The 23,236-nt window shown below is 33.7% G+C and overlaps 2 protein-coding genes across 2 annotated transcripts; one reads left to right on the top strand and one right to left on the bottom strand.

Moving 5' to 3' along the window:
- Nucleotides 1-400: 400 nt before the first annotated feature.
- LOC126966146 (kelch-like protein 30) lies at nucleotides 401-7,211 on the bottom strand. Its single transcript, XM_050810089.1, has 4 exons — nucleotides 6,762-7,211; nucleotides 5,664-6,679; nucleotides 4,566-4,912; nucleotides 401-668 (listed from the first exon to the last, which is right to left on the bottom strand). Exons 1-4 carry the CDS (start codon nucleotides 6,897-6,899, stop codon nucleotides 439-441), a joined length of 1,731 nt encoding a protein of 576 aa, XP_050666046.1. The 5' UTR covers nucleotides 6,900-7,211; the 3' UTR covers nucleotides 401-438.
- A 273-nt stretch (nucleotides 7,212-7,484) lies between these two features.
- Nucleotides 7,485-22,561, top strand: LOC126966170 (DNA repair protein RAD51 homolog A). The gene is made up of 6 exons (XM_050810127.1): nucleotides 7,485-7,854; nucleotides 7,930-8,129; nucleotides 8,396-8,543; nucleotides 10,173-10,381; nucleotides 14,691-14,820; nucleotides 19,753-22,561. Exons 1-6 carry the CDS (start codon nucleotides 7,762-7,764, stop codon nucleotides 19,996-19,998), a joined length of 1,026 nt encoding a protein of 341 aa, XP_050666084.1. The 5' UTR covers nucleotides 7,485-7,761; the 3' UTR covers nucleotides 19,999-22,561.
- Nucleotides 22,562-23,236: the final 675 nt, after the last annotated feature.

Genomic DNA, 23,236 nt, shown 5'->3' with positions numbered 1-23,236 from the left:
ATCTGTTTTGAATTCTGCTAAAATTTCTATTAAATTATAACAGACTTTACTTTACTTTAAAAACTAATAAAGAAATATCAGCTAACTAACATATGATATATTTTTCAACAAAATAAATTCGATATAAAATACTCTTCGTCCTTAAGGTTATGGCTTCCTATAACATTACAAGTCATATCGACCTGATGATTCAGGCATTCACGACAATCTGGTGAAGTGAGTGTCCCATATCTACCGAGCTCGAGCTACGTGGAGATAACTTGCGATTCGCCCGTTTGTATGAAGATAGCATACAGCATTATAACATTACTGTGACACCGGGTCCAGATCAAAGGTTAACAACTCCGGATTGTCACTTATTGCAAAAAGGCGAAGAGAAACGTGTGATTAAAACTCAGCGAAGCATTTTGACATTTATTTGTATAAGGTTAATATAATTTACTCGTATCGCTTCAAGTATCGTTGCAAATAATCGGAGAGTTCCCACTCAGTAGGCGGATTCGTAAGGACCACTTCGCACGACCCAGCAAATTCGTTCACTCTCAACGTAGTATCGGTTTGTGTGTAGACAAGTTTTGGCTTCTCATCAGCCTTTCCAGTGTACTCTTCAACTGATAAATCCTCTGTGCATCCACCAATCGTTCGAGTGAACACAACAAGGCGATCACCTGCAAATAATTAATGCAATATTAACTTTTAGCGTACACAGGTCCATATGTGCCAATTCGAGGAACGTAACATGACAGTACATATATACCGGCTTAGAATAATAACGCTCAGAATGATAGTTTCATTCATAGTTCCTGTCAATATAGAAGTAACATTATAATTAATGTGTGCGTGAGCGTCACGTACTTAGATACGTTCGCCAACACGCACACAGACAGCCAATTATGTTGCAAGTGAATAGACATTTCCTTAAATCAGTAAATTGTAAGAAATACTAGGTTATATGTTATAAGAAGGAAGAAATAAAATATAAATGAAGAATTTAATAAAAACATCACGTATTTAATTATTGTTGCAACAATTTTTGAAGTGCAAGTAAAGAAGTTCTTTAGAATAGTTGTTTTTTGAAACTCGATGAAACGAAAAAGCGAGACGATAGAGGCGCCGTTCCCAGCTATATCCGAGGTTCTCGAGGGTGCAGAAAACGAGTTTGGGATCATTTTTGAAATCCAAGAAGAATTGTTAAAATCATAATTTAGCACGGCGTCCATCTTGGATTTCATAAATTATCCCAAATTCGTTCTCTGCACCCTCGAGAACTTCGGATACGATATCCATATTGTTGAAGTTATAATTTTGCACGGCGGCCATCTTGGATTTAAAAAAACAAAATGGTGCGTAGCCGAAAATCGTGACGATTTGCTATAAAATTTATCTCCTACGTCGATAAAGAAGTTTCACTTCAAAAACATACCGACGTATTGAGAACCTCCTCCCTTTTTGAAGTCGGTTAAAAAGAGTTGCTGTTAATGTTCTCACGAGCTCAACTTTTTCCGAACATATGGTCAAGTCACTAATTTAAAATAATTTTTTATAGTGACTATTCAAAGCGCTTCGTTTAAGCCTAATTGAATTAAAATTATTAGACTTTGACTTTGAATACTTAGAACATCATGTGGCGTCGTACATTATAGCCTCCTATCAATATGTACCAATAAACACAAAAAGCTATCCCAGCGGAGGATCTCGGGGTATATAGTACTTTTATAGCTGGCAACATATTTTTTTAATGGCGTCTGTTTTGTTTACAAAATATTTTGCTGTTTTGACGAACGTATTAGCTTAAATTAAAAGTTGTGAAATAGTATTTAGGTGTGAAATGTGATTTTCTTTTCATAATTTTTATTATAAGACGCTTTGTGACACCCTTCCACTGCACAGTAAGTCATTTTTCAATTAAATTTCGCGCACTGATTATCCTGGAAGTTGACAGAATGATACTGATGCGGCGGGAAACGTATGTGGTCATAATCGACCACTTTGAAACTGCTTCATTTCGCTTGGGCCTACTCACGTTCTAAGCGTTATTATTCTATGCATACCGGCACATACGACCTCATTCTACTTCTCACCTTATTTTGTAATTAGGAAGTGCTATTTTCCTTTGAAATTATAATAGAATAAAAGTCCGTTAAATTCTGTACAAATAAGAACAAAGACAATGGAATGTTTGTTAACAAAAGTTTACGGAAAAAGCCAAAAAGGGTACGAGGAGTTCAGTCTTTATTGGCGGCCGACGTGATAGTGAAGTGCGCAGAATTTTCGTTTTTTTTTCGAAGTTTCACTCAATATTTGGGAAGTTGCTATTTTTATAATACATCTAGAGTATATTTCCAAGAAATTACAATAATTATAATAGTATGATATAATGTTTTTGTTTATATAAATTCGAGTACATTTTAGTTTTGTTTTAGAAACAACAACAGAAACTAGAGAAGTATTAACAACAAAAGTCAAAACGTAATAATGAACACTTCAAAAACAAAGCAGTGATAGCACGAAAATATAACGACATGATTATGTAACCAGTAATGAAACTGGAAGGCTTACTGACGCAACAGGACGAGCGCGAGGGTTTGAAAGGGGAACGGGAGGGGGTTTCACATTCAAGCAAGGTCCAGAAGCAATGTCCGTGTAGTACATATTAATTCACACATGGCTGTAGCCGGGATTGGGCAACTGGTATATAAGGGCTTCTTTCCACAATTGTTTCCACATCTACTGTACGCCTATTTTGCGTGAAAAAGCCCTGGTTTCAACCCCTTTTGAGCTCAGTATGAGTCGATCAACTTCAAATACAATTAATTAATTTCTTCGCTGTGCAACATCATTCACTTCCTTCATCGTAATAACGTGAAAGAAATGAGCAAAAGAATTCGAAAATTGAAAAACTTTACACACAGACTATGGCTTGCTCGACAACGAACTCTCTGAACGAGATAAGCTCGTCCTGCAGACCACTCATGATATCCAAATCAATAGGAGGGGATCCTTCCTACCAGTGGGAGGCTCCTTTGCTCAAGATGCCGGCTAGATTATGGATACTGTTGTTCAGCCGTGAACCAGTAATGTGTAACATGATTGGGTTTCGATCTGAAGGGCGCCGTAGCTAATTAGTACGTAATTACACGAAATTACTGGACAAATGAGTCTCAAGGTGACGAGCGCAATTGTAGTACCTCTCAGAATTTATGGGTTTTTCAAGAATCCTGAGTGACACTGCATTGTAATGGACATTAATTACCATCAACTCAACGTCCTGCTCGTCACATCTCTTATTTTCATAAAAAAAAAATCAAGTCATGAAACTCTACAAACAAAAGATTACGGAATGCCGGCGTAGAAGACATAAAGAAATTAAGCAAAGCAATAGATACCTACTATACTAGATCAGAAAGAATACTACTTTAAAGTGTTGACTAAACACCAAGTTAGATAAAGTTGCACTACAACTGAGGCCTACAAAAACCAATGAATCAGGCAAAAAGGTCCTGTCCTTACCTAACACTTCGACAACAAAGGAAATGTTTTACAAAATAGTATTAAATTTGCATCATAGTACATCACATGAGGCAATCACAGAAGAAAGCGAAAATATAAACGCCTGAACTAGACGAACAAAATACCGATATATTATGTGATAATGGCGAATAATACTCCTTCCGAAATAAAGGTAATGGCACTAGTCTTTGCGCCATGGACACTAAGGATTTTTAGAGCGAAGTTTCACATTGCTGAGTTTTTTTTTTAATGAAAATGAGGGACGAGACGAGCAGGACATTCAGTTGATGGTAATTGCCTGCCCATTACAATGCAGTGCCGCTCAGGATTCTTGAAAAGAACAAAACTACTACAATTGCGCTCGTCACCTTGAGACATAAGATGTTAAGTGTCATTTGCCCGGTAATTTCACTAGCTACGGCGCCCTTCAGACCGAAACACAATAATGCTTACACATTACTGCTTCACGGCAGAAATAGTCACCGTTGTGATGCCCATAATCTAGCCCGCATCCTGTGGAAGGGAGCCTCCCACTGGTACAGAGTGTGATAAAACGCGAACTTGACATTTGCTGTCATTTCAGCTGTCAAATAACTATAAAAATAAAATCAAAAATTATGCTAAGCTAACACTCAGCTAAGTTTTATGTAAGTAAAGTCTGAGTAAAGTCTAAGTAAGTGCTATAACTCTCAGCATAAATTTGCACATTTATCTTAATATATCTTTAAATGAGCAATTCATGTATACATATATATATATATATAATCTGAATCTCAGAAACGGCTCAACAATTTTCATAATGTTTTAATGAGAAACAGCTACAATAACATTAGAATACAACAGTAAATTTTGCCACTTTAAACAAGACTATAATAGCTTAGACGGGAAATTTGGTCCCCATTTTGAATCCAGATATCCTATTAGTTTTTTCAAGTTTTGTACATTCCTAAAAATCCGAGCAAGGCACGGTCATCCAGATATTTATAATTAAAATACGAACTATATAAAGAATAATTAGAAGCAATATTATAATTACTTATCTACAAACCACTCACCCAAATCACATATAGTCGCTGGAAGATGTGTAAATGTAGTTATACATTCTAATCTACTATCGACCCCTGGTTGAAAGCGATAAAGCTGACTGAAGAAGCTCTGGATACCATAGATGTGCTTCTTAAATGATCTCATGCAGCTCATTCTAATATTTGTTTGAACAACACATTTCCACTCATCAAAACCATTCCTGTCTTCATAACAGTATATATTCCTGTGTCCTGTTACATATACTTTATTCTGATGGCTACAGACACCTGGACTCTGTATAGCGTCTGGAAATTTAGCAATTTTTCGGAATGATCTGCGCTTTAGGTCATAAGCAATGGCAGTATCTAAAACGACCCTGAAATATTAACAATCACACTATAATATATTCTATCTTTAAGAAAGTAAAAAGTGTTTGTAATGAAATTATGGTTTTGGACCAAATGTACGTGAATGAGCTTATGCCCATAACTTTGCCTGCATGGACACCCAATATATAATTAGTTTTACCAATTCTATAATCCAACACAACTCCACATCCAACTAATAATATATGTAACATCCAGAAGATATAGGTAAGTAGTTTTTTTTAATAACTCAAAAGACAAATCTGTGGTTCCTATAAGGAATGGAATGGAAAACCCATTATGGTTAGTATCAGTATATTATATAGTAAAAAGCTTTCAAATATTTCACATAACAAACATAACTGGGTGTACCAAATACTATCCATTTTTAACAGACTTCAAAAAAGGAGGTAGTTCTCAATTTGTTGGTATGTTTTTCTTTTCTTTATAGGAATGGGGCATAAAACAAAAATTTAACTTTATAGCTCTCATATTTCTCTACAGACAGCAATATTTATTTGATACTACATTTTATTGGTGGCCAATAACATTATTTAAAGATTAGCTTATATTTCATTCTATACCGATAATTATAATTGTTTAAGTCTTTCTCGGGTTATCAAAGGACAAACTGACAGAACATTTTAAATACCAGAAATTGAGTGAGTATTAAAACTAGTGTTTATTACAAATTTAAATGAAATAATAATAAAAGAATTTTTACATTATTAGAAGTATAAATAATATTATTTTAAAACTGACCTGAAAGTACCCACACCACCAATGATAAATAACTCATCTCCCACAACAGCCATCCCGCCATGTCTCCTTGGTGGCAACTGCACACCATGTTTAACCCACACCTGTCTCAACAAATCATAAACTTTAACATCCTGCATAAATAAACCTGTGCCTCGACCATGCTCTCCACAGACAACAACCAAGTTATTGCCACTCCAATTAACAGCACTCCAACCCCAAAGGTTCTTCTCTGCAACTTCTAACCATTTCTCAAACTTCTTCTCTTCTGTATATGAATATAGACATTGAGGCAGCATCTCCAATCTTGAGTCTTTCAAAATCCACATCGGTACAATGGGAGTGTAAGTCAATTTCCGGGTTGGACAGTTTTCCACTAAATTCTGCACTTCAATATATACTCTCTCAGTAAACTCCTGGCATATCATTTGCTTATGTGATTTTAGAAACTGGGTGTCTAATTTATTTCCACCCCTATTTATCAATGACATTACACATTCAACAACTTTCAGTGCCAAACTGTACTCATAAACACTTATTAATTTCCTTATTTCATTAATTTCCTTTACGGATAATTTGTTTAAGTCTAAGCAGCCTAATATAATTAATATTGCATCTGCACCAGTTTCATTATGTTGAAGCCAGTTGAAACCAAACTTGAAAACATTTAATTCATTCTCTGAGTCCAGATATGGATGTGACAAATACCATGCCAATGTATTAAGTAAAGGAATATATTCTACTTTCATTTTTTTAAATGCAAAAAGCCCATAAGTAACAGCTAATTTTCTTAATTTACTGTAAATGCACTGCTCTGCAATCATCATTGTATCAATCCAATTAGATTCACATAGTTGCATGTCTAATGTATACTCCATTTGTTTGATTAATTCTGTTATTTGAAGAAAAGTTGCAGCATTTGATATATTACATAATGTAGCAAAATCATATTCAGTCAGATCTATTACACCAATAATCATGTAATTAACAATTAATTCCATTGTGTCAGGATCAAGAAGCTGAAAAGACCGTCATAATTAATTGAAGAAAGCTAAGACTATTGCAGTTTTTATATAAAAAAGTAAGGTGTTGATTACTTACATCAATGTGAATTTCCTTTTGTTCTTTTTCTATATAATTGCCACTGAACATTGCTCGAAAATAATCACTATGCTCACATAGCATTTCCTTCCGTACATGGAATTCACGGTTTCTAATATATAAGTGAATATACTCCATTTTAAGTTATTAGTAACTGCTTAGATATGTACAACAGTTTAAAATTTTTGAAATATTGATTGCTTTCGCTACGGTTCACGATTACAGAAAATAAAAAAAAGTTCATTTTTACTGCGCCATATCATTTTAACTACACACACTATTAAACCTGAAATACACGTATATTGGAATGTTTAAGGTAACATAAACTTAATAATAATACCTAAATACTAAATATTCAGCTTCAAAAGTTATAACTTCCATTAAGTTACTAAATACATAAGTAAAAGCTAGATCCTGATTTATTATCGCATCTAGAACTAGAAGAACCTAGAAGGCTTGAAAATAGAAACATCAATAATCAATTGGAATTTGAGTTTTGACAAATGACAGTTGCAAATGCAGTATGCGTACCAGTTCGCACACATTTGACTTATCAATTAAAATGTCAAAGTGAAATGAGTCGAATCTCGAATGGTAGGTAGGTACCTACCTAGGTATCATACATCATATTAAAGCTTGAGTCTATGTCAACAGCTGTCAATTACCTGAAAGTTGAAGTTGAAGGTATTGCCAAAGCCAATTGCCGCCTCTTTGTAGTTTGTACTTTGTATTCGGCTCGTTAGAGTAAAAGTGTTTTGTGGTATTCGGGTTTTTGATTTTTGAGCAATATTTGTATTTCGATATTTTTTATGTTATCTACTTTTGTTTTTGTCACTCAAATTGATGATCATTTCAGTGTTCACTGTTCAATACAGTGTCTTGTGACTTGTGCAGGCTGTGCCTATTTACTATTTAAAAATTTGCACTTTAATGGCACATTTAATTTGGCTCTAAGAACATAAAAACTTATGTGCTATTATTACTTAATAGTCAGTAAATAATGAATGCGACTGCTGCTACAGCTTCAGCTACAACTGCTACTCTCGATGAGGATTTAGATGATTGTGGACCGCAATTGATTAACAAGCTAGAGGTTAGCTCAACAACATATTATTACATCTTAATACACGCTGGCTTTTCCTTACACTTTTTTTCATCAATATTTTAGGGTAATGGTATAACATCAGGTGATATAAAAAAGCTTGAAGAAGCTGGATATCACACAGTGGAATCGGTTGCTTATGCACCTAAGAAATGGCTAATCACAATTAAAGGAATATCTGAAGCAAAAGCAGATAAAATCCTATCGGAAGCTTCAAAGTTGGTTCCTATGGGATTCACTACTGCTACGGAATTCCATCAAAAAAGGTAATTATAGTGAAACCTTTTTTAAAACTTTTGTGAGACTTGATTAACTTATTTAGTAATAAGGCTTTACTCACGAATTATTGTTGTGGGTACTGACTAGTTTTGGACCATTTGGAGGTCCTTTATCAGGGTGAGTGTAGTGGGTTTGAGATAACATTCTATCTCTGACTGATGGGATGTCAATCAGCAGTCTTAGTAATAGAGTTCCTGTTGGTTACCAAACTCAAATAGCACCAATTACTAACTAGAACTTATTTTTATTTCAGGGCAGAAATAATTCAACTGACTACTGGCTCCAAAGAGTTAGACAGATTGCTCGGAGGTGGTGTTGAAACTGGTTCAATAACTGAAATATTTGGTGAATTTAGAACAGGAAAGACTCAGCTCTGTCACACATTAGCTGTCACATGCCAGGTTTGACATTTTACTAAATCTAATTTAAAACTTGATATTGAGAAATCAAAATTGATAGAATAATTAATTTTGATTGTGACCACACAGTTAATCCCGCTAATTCCATACCTAAACGCTACACATGGTATGACGATTTTGAGCACTTCAAGTTCAAAAATAAACTTTGTGTTATTTTGAGCTCAAAGAGTTAGCTGGTCTATTTTTAAAGTCTTATAAAAGTATAAATATGTTTATATTAATTTATTTCATTTTCAAATGGCAATAACTTTTGAATGAATGAACCGATTCTCACGCAGTTGGCGGCATTTGATGCCTCATAAAGAATTTTCGAGTTTCAATTGATTGAACACGGAATTTCGAAGTAATTCTGAAAAAACACTCTTCTATTTTCTTTTGTCAGTCAACCTATTTTCACCGGCTTGGTGGCATCTGTTGTAGTTTTTGATGTTAAGAGCTGGTTAGTTACGATAATAAACATTGATAAAAAAGATTTTGTTGTTTTTTTTTGAGATATCTTAAGATCTACTGGTCTCAAGCCGTTTTGAATGGCGCCAACAGCAGTGAACTCGATCGAGCCCTTCAAAAGTTTAAACTCGATTTTTGGAAAACATTATAAAATCAATAACTTCCCGAAATTTCGAATTTTTTCAATGTTCTTAGCGGGAAGTTAAAAAGGTATGACAAACTAAGAATATGTTGACAATGTGCATCATATAAAAGTAGCTATACAATAAACCACTCCTATGGAATGATAAAGGAATTTATGACTAAGATCAAGAAGTGCATGTTCACAAGTGTTAACCTGTCAACATGCAGGTGTTAACCTCTCTGAGTACAACATTTCCTGACAAAATTTGATAAGTCAAATAAACTTTTTCAATTAGACTTAAACTAAGCTCTTTTGAATTCTCACTCTACATATTTAGTGAGTCAAATGCAATGATTGCAATGGAATTTGTTGTAAATATCTACAATTTAGAAAAATAAACACAAGATGGAACATTTTTCAATGGGAATGTTTTAAAATCTAAATGTTTAAAGTTTATGTTGCAACATAATCAGAGAATAAGTGCTGATTAGGTTTGTGCATTCTAATTATGATGATGCCACTATGAAAAGTATTAAGTATGTCTCGTTTGCATAATGCAGTCCGTACAACTCTATAAAAACAGAAAACAATAAAAAAATACAGACTCTTTGCACTAGTTAACTAGTTAGTCAAAATCAAATGAGATTGGTATTATTTAGTATACTTTCTATTGTAAAAGTTTGTTTTATAATAATCCACAATGTACTGTGTATAATGAAATGTGTGCTTTACCTTAACCTTCCTTGTGCGGTGTTTCCGGGACGATACAACATGGGTACCTTCAAAGAAAGCGTGTACACCTTCCTTAAATGCTGGGAACACTCCTGTGATTCCTCTGGTGTCGCAAAATAATGTGGGTGGCATTGATCACTTAACACCAGATGACCCTTATGCTCATTTGAACTTTTTCTCTTAGTCTTAGTCTAAGGTCAGTATAATCTTAGCGGAGTTTTACATGAGTAAAATTTAAGTATGCTATAGATCTCAGCGGAAGTGTTAAAATAAGGCATTTTTGTCTTATAAATATTAAAATATTTCAGTTACCAATAGAACAATCTGGTGGTGAAGGGAAATGTATGTACATAGACACAGAAGGTACGTTCAGACCGGAGCGGCTGCTGGCTGTGGCTCAGCGCTACGGTATGGAGGGTGCGGCCGTGCTTGACAATGTGGCTTATGCCAGAGCTTACAACACAGACCACCAGACCCAACTGCTGGTGCAAGCCTGTGCTATGATGGCGGAATCAAGGTATTGTTAATAAAACCTTTTTATGTGCTATGGATGTATTATAAGAAGTATTTAGCAGTAGTATATAAAAGTTTCTGTTTCATTATACATGAACACAATTTACTTTTTAAATCCTTACTTCCATACTAATATTACAAACTAGCTGACTCGGCCAACTTCGTTCAGCCTAAAAGTTGATTCTTTAATTAAACGTAGCCTAAGTTACTCCTTATTACATATAACCCTAAAAGATAAGGGTGCCCTAACTTAACTATTTTATTTTCATTTTTTTTGACAAAATTTTAAATTTTTATTTTATTATGATTCAGCATTTAAAAATACATACAAATATTCATTTTTGTATCGGGATTTCTATATTTATTTATATACTAGCTGACCCGAGAAACATTGTTTTGCCATATAAATTATTTTTAGAGTTAAACCGTTTCTTGGACATTGCAACATAACATTATTTTCTAAAATAAACGTAGCCTAAGTTACTCCTTATTTCATCAGCTACCTGCCAATAAAACTCTAAGCTAAAAACAGAAAGACAGACAGGCAAAAATTGTAAAAAAAATATTTTCGTGTATGTACTGTATAATTCATACAAATGTTGTAAAAAATGGTTATGTCAATATTTCAAACAGACACTTCAATTTTATATGTAAGTACATAGATGTGAATGAACTTTTGTTTGTTCGTTTCACGCCTAAACCACTGAACAGATTTTTATGAAATTCAGTACAGAGAGCTAGACTAAAGCTTAGGAAAGGACATAGGCTTTTTATCGTGAATAAAGGGCTTGAAATAGGGGATCCAAGTTCGTCATTATTGAACATGACACCATGAAAATTTGTATTTAGCCATTTGTTAAAATATAATTAAATATTTGTTCTAGCGTTTTAAAAATTTCAAACCGTGTGGCGATGAAAGTTCGAATGGAAGTCCAAACAAACAAAGTTGTTTTAATTGTTTTTAGTATAAATATAGAATTCTTAAAAGTTACAGGAGTACATTAAGAAAAAATGTTTTTCTCGTGGGCAACTTTTGTGGCGTGCTCATGAGTATCAAACCCGCAAAATATTTATGTTTGAGCAGATTTAATTTATTTTATTTATCCAAAAAAATATAAAATGCCGCCAAAAGTAACTATTCCACGCGGACGAAGTCGCGGGTAAAAGTTTGTACTTATCTATACATATCTATCTATATATATAAAAATGAATTGCTGTTCGTTAGTCTCGCTAAAACTCGAGAACGGCTGGACCGATTTGGCCTATTTAGGTATGAATTATTTGTGGAAGTCCAGAGAAGGTTTAAAATGTGAATAATTATATGAAAATGATCGGAATTAAATAAAAACAAGAATTTTGTTTTTTCTTTTGATGTGTCCCCCGTCGTTCAGAAATCAAATTGAAAGAATAGTTTAAAATGAATAACTAATTAGAATCTTTATATCTTGCTATCTTTCTCAGGAGGTAAAACAAACTTAATTTTAGCTACCTATAGTTGGTAGATTTTATGTACGATTTAATATTTGTTAGGTCTGAGAATCGGTCGTCATCTATTTTTTATACCCCAAAATTTTTAATTCTTGATTTTTTTCTTTTTACTTTATATGGCAATACAACGTTTGCTGGGTCAGCTAGTTGTAAATAAAATTGGAGTGTCTGTTTGTAATATTGAAATACCCGTTTCTTACAACATGTGTACGAATATACGGTACAAACACCAAAATAGTATTTTTTACAATTTTTGTCTGTCTGTCTGTATGTCTGTCTTTTTGTTCCGGCTAATCTCTGAAATGGCTGGACCGTTGTTAACGGGACATTTATTGGCAAGTAGCTGATGTAATAAGGAGTAACTTAGGCTACGTTTATTTTAGAAAAATAAAGTAATGTTGCAATGTCCAAGAAACGGTTTATCTCTAAAAATAATTTATATGGCAAAACAACGTTTGTCGGGTCAGCTAGTATATAAATCGCGATACAAAAATGAATAGTTGTATGTAATAGTTAAATGTTAAATCATAATAAATTAAAAATTTAAAATTAAAAAAAAATTAAAATAAAATAGTTAAGTTAGAGGACCCGTATCATTTATGGTTATGAAAAATAGATGTTGGTCGATTATCAGACATACCCGATATGCCCACAAAATTTTATACAAACTGGTTAAGCCGTATCGGATGAGTTTGGTAACAAACACCGCGACACGAGAATTTTATATATAAGACTAGCTAACCCAGCAAACGATGTATTACCATATAAAGTAAAAAAAAAGTACAATTTTTCTGTTTAAAAAATAGATGACGACTGATTCTCAGACCTACCAAATATATCGGACATAAAATTTATCGTACGACAATTATTATTGTATTCGATTGCCATCTTGTAACCTTATTCCGATTCTTTGGATGGAACAGAATAATAAAAATTCGTGATACAATAATAGGTGTTGAACATAGAGTGGTAAAAAGTTGTGCTTATGTATTTTTCAATGCTGAAACAAAATAAAATACAAATAAAACTTTTCAAAAAACTAAAACACTATTATCATTTAGGGATATGAAAAATAGATGTTTTTTTTTTCATAAAAAAAATGATGTCGGCCGATTCTCAGACATACCAGTAATGCACACAGAAATTTCATACAAATCGGTTCAGCCGTTTCGAAGGAGTTTGGTAACAAACACCAGCACACGAGAATTTTATATATTTGATAATTGCCTTCCTCCCACTTACTAACAAAATATTTAACATTGTTTTTTGTTTCATTTACATATGCTATGAAGTTCTTGTTTAGCCTTGCATTTCATACAAGCATACTCTTTTTGTAATTCGTATGGTTTTTAAGCTCTGAAAACTAGTCTGATCTTTATAACTAGCTGACCCGACAGACGTTGTTCTGTATAAAATAAATAAAATAATGTTTTTATATGAATTTGTCAATAATATATCATAACATCAACAATTACTTCGTGAAATATGCACCCTGCTGTCGTAATGAAATTGTTTCACAGCAGAACTGTCAAACCGTGCGTCAATAAATTCTCTCATAGAAATTATGCATGGACACATCAAAGGAAAAACATTTTTTTTATGGAATAGGAGGACAAACGAGCTTACGGGTCACCTGGTGTTAAGTGATCACCGCCGCCCACATTCTCTTGCAACACCAGAGGAATCACAAGAGCGTTGCCGGCCTTTTTTTATTTAATTTAGCAGCATTTTCCTATTTATTCACCTTTTAAACCTTCTCTGGACTTCCACAAACAATTCAAGACCAAAATTAGCCAAATCGGTCCAGCCGTTCTCGAGTTTTAACGAGACTAACGAACAGCAATTCATTTTTATATATATAGATAATAATAATACTTTATTTCATCTTTTTCTTACACTCACTGCACGTAACTTAATTTACTAAATGTACAATATTTATATGTATAATACTAATTATTAACATCTTTTTATCGTTAATTGTAATAATAATAACATTGACAAAACGGTTTTGCAGTGATATTAAAATGGGTGGACTTCTGACCCCGAAACTAGTTTAAACTGTATCTTCGGGGTCAGTGGTTCCTCGATAAATGACAATGACCAATGAAATAATTAATAATAAATAGAAATAAAATGTGTGTGTGTGTGTGTGTGTGTGTCTGTTTGTGATTGTGTGTGTACGTGCGTTTAATACTTAGTGGGTAGGTTACAGTAGACTTTCCGTTTCTGAATATGAAAATTTATCAGACAAACACGTAAATTTATATTACTCTGTTTTTAGCCTGCATTATGAGATTAAAACAGGTATGTTCAACGCAACGAACTTTTGCTGACGGTACATAATTATATGTACAGTCAACAGTTACTAAAATTTTTAGCTACCTAAAAGACTTCCTGTGAGCTTGCCACTTGAGCTAACCTATTTCAAATTGGACTCACTAATCGAGAAACATATATAACATTCTAGAATATAATGTTTAAAGCTTCGAGTTGTTATTGTAAAACTAATTCATCATGTAATAACAAGGATACACTAAGGAATTTGTGATTTTTAAAGTGGTATCTCTCACATCTGGGATTAATTAAACAAATTAAATTTGTTTCCAAAATTTATGATCGATGTGGGACTCGAACCCGCGACCTCACGGGTTCCGTCCGTGCGCTCTTCCAACTGAGCCAACCGTTATAGTACGCATGGTTCGTAAATTTTGTTTATATCTTGTTGTGGCTTCATCTCCTGTGCCAGAACCCGAGAGGGTTCTATCTTTCATAGATTTTGGTTACAAATTTAATTAAGTATAAATAAATTATCTTTGATCTTTCAGGTATTCTCTGCTAATAGTGGACAGTGTGACAGCTCTGTACAGGACCGACTACTCCGGGAGGGGAGAGTTGAATCCGCGACAACAGCACCTCGGCAGGTTCATGAGGATGCTGCTCCGGTTGGCTGACGAGGTGGTTCTTGTCATAATATTTTTTTTTTATAAAAATTTGTGACAACAAGCAGTTGCCCCAAATGCTGATACCAGCGGCATCATAACAGACCTCAACTATCTGACTTATTTTACGTAGGATTCTGTGAAGGAGTGTGTCTGTATATACAAGCAGTCTAGAGGTGTGTCATTGAAGGTTTTTAATTTAATTTAACTGTTTTTTGTCAATGGTCAAACGGTTGAGAAAACTGTTAAATCGTGGACGGGTTTTCAATAATCAGTTAATGCATTTATGAATAATTATAACATTGTTAAATTTAATTTATACCTAGTAGCTGTTTCTTCAATATAATATCAAGTCAACATTTTCGCTCGCAACTTCGTCAGCCGTTTTGAATTAAGTACAACAAAAATATTGTAAGTTTTTGACAGCAGATTAATGTTAACATTTTCTGATGAATTAATCTTCCCTTGCAAATCTGCAAGCAATAAATGGTGTTTTTGCGAGGCATTCTATCATCAATTTACTGACGTTGTTGTGGCGGAAGTGCAACTGAGAAAGGGATAGGTGCAAAAGGGTCGAAATTATGGTTCATTTATTGCGAGTTACGCTGGCATTCGTCATCATTTATAGCGATGACGTTAATTGAATTTATTAGCTTATTATTTTCAACAGGTTTTTTCGTTGAAGAAAAACAGTTAATTCGTTTACGAATCTAACTGTTATGAAATGATTTATTTGTATGAATCGTGGTAACATAGTTGTTAACAATTAATTAGTGTACATCACAATTCGCCAATATATCGGCATACAAATATTTGATTGTCAATATTGGAATTTTTATATTTATACGTCACTAATAAACATTACATAGTTTTAATTATAATATAATATTAAATGAACATTAGTTTGTGGGTACCTCTCAAAAAATTACATGTAATACTATTATTTTTGGCTAAATAATTCATTTAAACTATAAAAGCGTTTATCTATTAGCCATAATTTTAATTTTTAATGCATTAATATTTTAGGCATCTCTTTTATATTCTTTGGAAGGTGGTTAAAGACCCTAATACACATAACATTTGCGTTATTTAGTTATAAAAACAGTTTATTGATTTAACCATCACCTCTGTCCAGCACTCACACCTTTCAGACTTAAATACAACCGAGTGCATGCATCAGTATTTTAAAGCATAAATTAGATTAATAGCAGTTCTTTCTGTCTTGGATGGACATACACTTATAGACTTGAATGCAGTCGGGGCCTGGGGTACAGAGCCTTTTCCCCCGCTACCCGCAACCCTCACCTCGCGCGTCTACAGTGTAGTGATGTCCCAGATCTTTGACAGTATTCATACGCTTACCACGCTATCGCGTTAATACTGAAGTTGCGATCCAGTGTTATTTTTACGATTTTAATAATGTCTGATCCGAGTCAATTAGGTTCCGTTCCATAAAAACGAGTTTTCATTAAGAAAGGCAGATAGAATTTTTTAATTGTATTTTATTTTAAAAGAAAACTTTCAACTTAATAAAAGAATTAAGTCAATAAATACACAAGAAGAATAAGAGTTTTCACAGATAGAATTTACATATTATGAGAAAGAAAAAGATTTTAGATCGAATAATTAGCAATTTGTTATGTTTTTTAAACTGATAACCCTCACTTCTAGGATTAATAGTTAATACACAAATAAAACTCGTAAAACAAAATCTCAGAGTTCTCTCGGGTTGTGGCCTCATGAGTTGAACAAACCATACAAGATTTTATGACGATACGTCACTCGAACGGTTGGCTCAGTTGGCAGTGCATTGGCACGGAACGCCAGAGGACGTGGGTTCGAGTCCTGCATCGTTCATAAGATTTTGGTTTTCGAGTTTTATTTGTCTAATAATTAGATTAAAATTGTTAACTTACAGCATTGTTTAAATTTATCGACACATTCATGATTATGGTCATCTATACTAATATATAAAGCTGCAGTGTTTGTTTGTTTGTTTGAACGCGCTAATCTCTGGTACTACTGGTCCGATTTGAATGATTCTTTCAGTGTTGGGTAGTCCATTTATCGAGGAAGGCTGTAGGCTATGTTCAAAATTAGGGATCCGTAATAAAATTGCTATTTTGTAACACAAGGTGTAAAATCGAAAAGCTATTTTTGCGTGCGCTGCAAAAACTATTGACAATAGAACAAAATGATGTACAGGCTATAATATAGGCAATATTTTATTACTTATAAAACTATCGCGTGAATTATACTTTATATGGCAAAACAGCGTTTGCCGGGTCAGCTAGTCAATTATAATAAGGTCACATCACTATCGCATTCCTGAAATCTGCATTCAACTCGCGCGTTATCTGTAGTTGTTTTTTTTTTACATTAAGATATATCTTTTGATCTGCTTGCGTTTGTCATGAAAGATAGCTCGCTGATTATTTATATTTCCAAAAGTGGTCAGTTGAGAGAAACAATGTATGAAGGGTTTTATAAACTTTACTCTTTGTGAAATTATTTGATATTTAAAACGCTTTTTTAATATTGAACACAAAATATTGGATGCAGCAGCTTACAAACTATGTTTGTTATGTAAATGTTACAGCTATTATGAAATACTTGTTGATTTAAAAGAGTGGCCGTTGAGTTTCTTGTATGTTCTTCTCACGAGCTCTACTATTTCTGAACATATTAGAACGGTAGATTTATTCATTTAAATGACGATTCAAAACCGCTTAGCTTAAGTCTATTTGAATAATGTTTATTTGACTGTAAGTAAGGTCCGGTATCCACCAAAGCGAGAGAGGAGAGGAGATGTATTTGATAACCTAGTTTTCGTTATTTCCACATCTCCTCCCGTTTAGCTCCGGTGGAAATGGATCATGCGGAGAGGAGAGGAGATGTCTCATTCTTATATAGAATATTGTAGAGTGGAGACCCGTTTAGGCTAGTGGCCGGACGGGGCCCGTAGTGTCTTGCCTTATTCCTTTTTTTTTTCAATATAAGGACAGGCAATTGCCTTATTCTCTGTTACCCTATAAGATTTCTGAAAATTTTCAAACTCGAAATAGTGTTTTTTTTTAATGAAAATAAGAAAGGAGACGAGCAGGACGTTTAGCTGATGGTTATTGAAACGCCCTACCCATTATAATGGAGTGCCGCATCAGGATTCTTGAAAGACCCAAAAATTCTGAGCGGCACTACAACTGCGCTCGTCACCTTGAGACATGAGATGTTAAGTCTCATTCACCCAGTAATTTCAACACAGTAATGCTCACACATTACTGCTTCACGGCAGAAATAGGTGCCGTTGTGGTACCCATAATCTAGCCGGCTAAGGAGCCTCCCACTGATAAAAGTGTGGTTTATTAGCTATGACTGTAACGTTTTATATGGTTTCCTATCTAGAATCTATGTTCCCTTCGATAGATAAAATATTGAAGAATTAATTATGTTTCTTCAACCCCTAACGGCCGTTTTCAATAACGTATCTCTAGTTTCGGATACATTGCTTTTAATGACAACATCTTATCTACCCATAGTTATGTCCAACATAGTTATAGTTCAACGCTTTATGTCGATAGGTTATTGAAATGTAAATAAGCGTAAAAGGATAAATTTGTCTACCTCTAGTAAGTTAAACTAAGGATAGATAGGTTATTGAAAACGACCGTAAGTCCTCTTCCTCAAGCAAGTTAAACCTCTTGTAATGACATGACGTCTTCCATTCGTAGACATCACTTTACTGATTTCGAGCTCTCTCAGCTCACAGTTAACATCTCCCCTATGCACAGCTCACATCTTCTCTCCGCTTTGGTGGTAATAACCTGACAACTTCGCGGCTTATCTCCTCTCGTCTCCCTCCTCTCCGCTTTGGTAGATACAGGGCCAAAGTCGCTCAATGTCTGTTTAGCGCAATATGTAAATATTTTGTATAATGTACAAGTTTAATTTAACACAACTATCTATGTGCTTTATATTTCCACGTATATGTATATATATACTATATACGTGGAAATCTCTTATATATATATATGTAAATTGGAAAATGGAACAACTCGATGGAACACTTAGCTCTAATGGTTAATGGTGGTATATATATAAGAGATTTCCACGTATATAGTCACTCATCACGATATCTCTGGAACCATTAGAGCTAAAGACTTGAAATTTGCTAGGAATATTCTTTTCACCAAGTAGAGGTCAGCTAAGAACGGATTTTCCAAAATTCCATCCGCAAGAGTTTTTTTTTATTATGAACAGAACAACATCTGTCGGGTCAGCTAGTTATGTATAAAGTACAATCAATTTAATCAATTTGTTATGTTTTTAAGGTGATAAACTGATAACCCTCACTTCTAGGAATAATACACAAATAAAATTTGAAAAACAAAATTTTATGAACGATCACAACCTGAGAGTTGAAAAAAGCATACAAGATTTTACGACCATACGTCACTCGAACGGTTAGCTCAGTTGGTTAGAGCACCGGCACGGAACGCCGGAGGTCGTGGGTTCGAGTCCCGCATCGTTCATAAAATTTTGTTTTTCAAATTTTATTTGTGTACAATCAATTTGTCAAAATGTAAATTGAAGATTTTAAAAAAACTCGTCCTGTCTATTGCTTGGTAAATAATAGAAGTAATTTTAACGACCTGTATAGCCGAGTGGTTAGCGATCCTACCTACTAAAGCTAGAGGTCCCGGGTTCGAATCCCGGTAGGTGCAAGCATTTATATGATGAATATGGATGTTTGTTTCCGAGTCATGGATGTTTAAATGTATTTATGTATGTTTATATGAATATAATTATGTATGTTTAAGTAAGTATATTATTTTATAAAATATATCATTGTCTTGCACCCCATAACACAGGCTATATTTGCTTAAGTTGGGGCAAGATAGTTTGTGTAAAAAGTGTGTCAATATTATTATTATTAATCTCATTTTTCCAGTTTGGAGTAGCAGTGATCATAACGAACCAGGTGGTAGCACAGGTAGATGCTGTAGGGGTGTTCAACGCTGACACAAAGAAGCCCATAGGTGGTCATATACTGGCCCATGCCTCTACCACAAGACTGTACCTACGGAAGGGACGAGGTGATAACAGAGTGTGCAAAATATATGACAGTCCATGCTTACCGGAGACTGAAGCCATGTTCGCTATAAGTACAGAGGGTATTGTAGATGCTAAGGAATGAGGAGTTTAATTTAGCTTTAATAAATTAGTTACTATAAAGATTCAAATAAGGGCTGCCATAAGCCGACTTCAGTCGGACAAATAGACAGTAAAGTATATCACAGTTTTGCAAAACATACGGTACAATAATTAGCAACAAACCAAACAGTCATAATAGTAGGTACACTTCACATAAACAGACTTACGATTATTATTTATAGGAACGTAGTGTTCCCGGTATGCGCGTGCAACATAACCGCCTCGCGAGATAGTTATTCTCTAACTACCCGCACACCCGCTAAACTTACGACCGGAGCTAAGACGAATACCAAATCATCGTCCATACTCGCTTCTTGTACATCTTCGACATATATACAGGTGTAGAGACAATGGCGACAATAAATGAACACACTGGTAGACTACTGAAGTGTAATTATAAAAAAATAAAATTATTCATTTAAACTATTTATAGATAAGGTTATAAGTGTTTGTACTTACATGAATGAGAAAAGCGTGGATTGCGTATATCCTACGCACACTAAGTACGTAATACTTTTATAAATATCACAAAATGCTTTAAACATTAAAATATGAATTATTTGTTATTTTTAAAGTGATGACCCTCACTTCTGGGACTAATTATACGAATTAAATTTGAAAACAAAATTTATGAACGATACTCTCGCGTTACGTGCCAGCGCTCTTCCACTGAGCCAACCGTTCAACTCTCAAGTTGTGGCTTCAGTTGACTTAGTTTACTCGAAAGGTTGGTTGAGTCCCGCATAGTTCATAAATTTTGTTATCAAATTTAATTTGTGGTAAATTCAAATATGTCTTAGTGCTATTTAAATTATTGGAACAATGGCAGCCCTTTAAATCAGTACACATAACTAGCTAACGAAGAGTAAGTAACTAGATATGGAAGAATGGCTTAAATATCAAATGAATATCTCAATATAAACTTAAATATAAAAACTTCACAACAGATTTGTCATTAGTGAACTTGACTCTGGCACGAGACATTCTCTGCCAGTCTCGTACTAAAGAAAACTTAAATCATTTTTATATTCAACGTAATCGTTCATCATTGAGAATAAACAGTATTTCTTTTCTTTTTTACCTGTTGTAGAAATAAGTGTTATTCATTTATGCGGTGGATGGCAAAGCTTAACTTGTGAAATTTAATTTATAACAAGAGTTGAATGACTTAAATGAGATATCCTATATAATTTTCGACCCACTCTTTGTTTGTTTAAGTCAGAAAATGTCTAAGATCAATATAGCCGCACCGACAAACATTTAAGATTGATTTCTCATATTAGTGACTAATTTGACGTATTTTAAAATTAAAAAGTTCAACGGTTTTTGTAAATCTACACTTTACCTGTGTTATTAATACCCAGTGTAAAGCTATTCCAAATTTAAAACTATTTCTCTCTTATTAATAAACGCAGTGAAAAGTAACTCCAACTATCCATATGTATCTACGAAACTCTGGCACCAATCTCGTGCCAGAGTTTGGCGAGTCAACATCTCGTGAGGATGCCTCGTGTAGAGGCGAAACATGTGTCGAATTGTTTGAAGACAAATATTTCCGGAATTAGCACTGAAAAAATCAAAACATTTGGATAATTATGGATTTCCGTAAAATAACGCCTACTTAACTCCCAAATTTCAAACTTTTTGTCTTCATCCTACCTTTGTCACTACAGAATGACAGTGAGGAGTTATTTTAATCTTTGGGTTACTTTTTGTTGCATTTATTTATAAGATAGTACGCGTTTCAAACTCGACAGATAATAGAATTGAATTATATTTATTTAAAATAGGGAGTGACAATAACTAAATGTGATGAATCTACATAGAGAATCAAATATTTTTTATGTCTATCCATGGCACAAAATTACATGCTTTTTATTATATAGGTATTTAGATTTAAGTGACGCCGGGAGCGCTGACGTTAAATGTATGAAATATTGACAGTTGTATAAACAGAAATATTGACTGGTTGGTAGCACTGAATTTTAAATTCATACATTTTTTCACCATAATAAAATACTGTAAAAATCCTGCTTTGGGTCTAGTACCTTCATATTATTAACTAGATTAGAGAAAAAATATCTAATATTTTTTTCATATTATGTGCGAGTATTTCATAGAAATAAAGTTTTGTTTGAAGCATTCAAAAAAATAAACAATTTTCGTTTAATGCCCTATAGAATCCTCTTAAATAAGAATAAAACTATTAATTCGGATTCAAAATTTAGTAAAATTTCCACAATAATAATGACCAATGTCAGGGGATTCGTTTTAAGCGATGTAACTTAACACAGTTCTGCCAACATAAATATGAATAGTTTCCTGACACAATCATAATATATAATATTCATATGATACTCATTGAAAAAACCATCAATTCTCTACACTAGTACTCATTTTTGCTTTAGTATACGCTAATCTTAATCTCAGTGACATTCATTTACTATAAGTTATTAATATTACTTTTTTATTTAATGTTAATTTTATTCGGCTATAATTAGAAATATTTAAAATTATATGTAAATTTAATAAAACGATTGAATGTTGGTATTGTTTTTATTTCTTTCACCAGAGTTTGTATTTATTTACATTATGGCATATTAAAACTATATATAATCTTGTAAGAAAGGCCTCTATTGCTTTTCGTGTTTTGTATTTTGGCAGTCTTACATATATTGGTTTTTGGATATTATTTTTTAAGCTTTTTATGTAAATTTTTTGAAGTGGCAACTCTATCCGTGCTAAGTGACAGATTTTACCGTTACACGCTTAGAATATTTCTAAGGTTACACGAGTGCGTCAGATTTAGTGTGCTAATTCTATACACAAAGCTTTTTGATGTGCGTCTTCACTTGCCAGTGATATTATATATCACTGACCTCTTACTATTTACCACTGGACTGGCGGCTGTCAAAGTGCTTTTGTGCCTGTTTGATATTCGCCATTTTGGCGCTGTTGGCCATGTAGCGTGAGTCTGCGGTACTAAAACCAGTATTGACAACATCAGTTAAACAAACATCGATAGGAAAACTATTTACAAAAAAAATTTATACTTTATTATGTTGATTCCTGAAGTATAAATAACACGGAAAACGATCGAAATTCATTCAAAATGCAAAAATACTTCAGATTATTGTACGCTTCTCTCGCAGCCATTTGTATTATACGTCAAAACTAGTTCTCTGGACGCTCGCGAGTGGCGCTTCAAATAGGCACAAATA

The sequence above is a fragment of the Leptidea sinapis genome, chromosome 9 (genome assembly GCF_905404315.1).
Source record: "Leptidea sinapis chromosome 9, ilLepSina1.1, whole genome shotgun sequence".
Lineage (NCBI taxonomy): Eukaryota > Metazoa > Arthropoda > Insecta > Lepidoptera > Pieridae > Leptidea > Leptidea sinapis.
Note: the sequence above shows the minus strand (reverse complement) of the source record. Positions and strands in the feature narration are given on the sequence as shown.

Excerpts from the sequence above, each read along its gene's own strand:
- LOC126966146 (XM_050810089.1), bottom strand. The coding sequence starts at position 6,899 with ATGGAGTATATTCACTTATATATTAGAAACCGTGAATTCCATGTACGG. Across the intron at positions 6,680-6,761 it reads AAAAGGAAATTCACATTGAT|CTTCTTGATCCTGACACAAT; the intron begins GTAAGTAATCAA and ends CGGTCTTTTCAG. Across the intron at positions 4,913-5,663 it reads GGTGGTGTGGGTACTTTCAG|GGTCGTTTTAGATACTGCCA; the intron begins GTCAGTTTTAAA and ends TTAATATTTCAG.
- LOC126966170 (XM_050810127.1), top strand. The coding sequence starts at position 7,762 with ATGAATGCGACTGCTGCTACAGCTTCAGCTACAACTGCTACTCTCGAT. Across the intron at positions 7,855-7,929 it reads AATTGATTAACAAGCTAGAG|GGTAATGGTATAACATCAGG; the intron begins GTTAGCTCAACA and ends TCAATATTTTAG. Across the intron at positions 14,821-19,752 it reads TGCTCCGGTTGGCTGACGAG|TTTGGAGTAGCAGTGATCAT; the intron begins GTGGTTCTTGTC and ends TCATTTTTCCAG.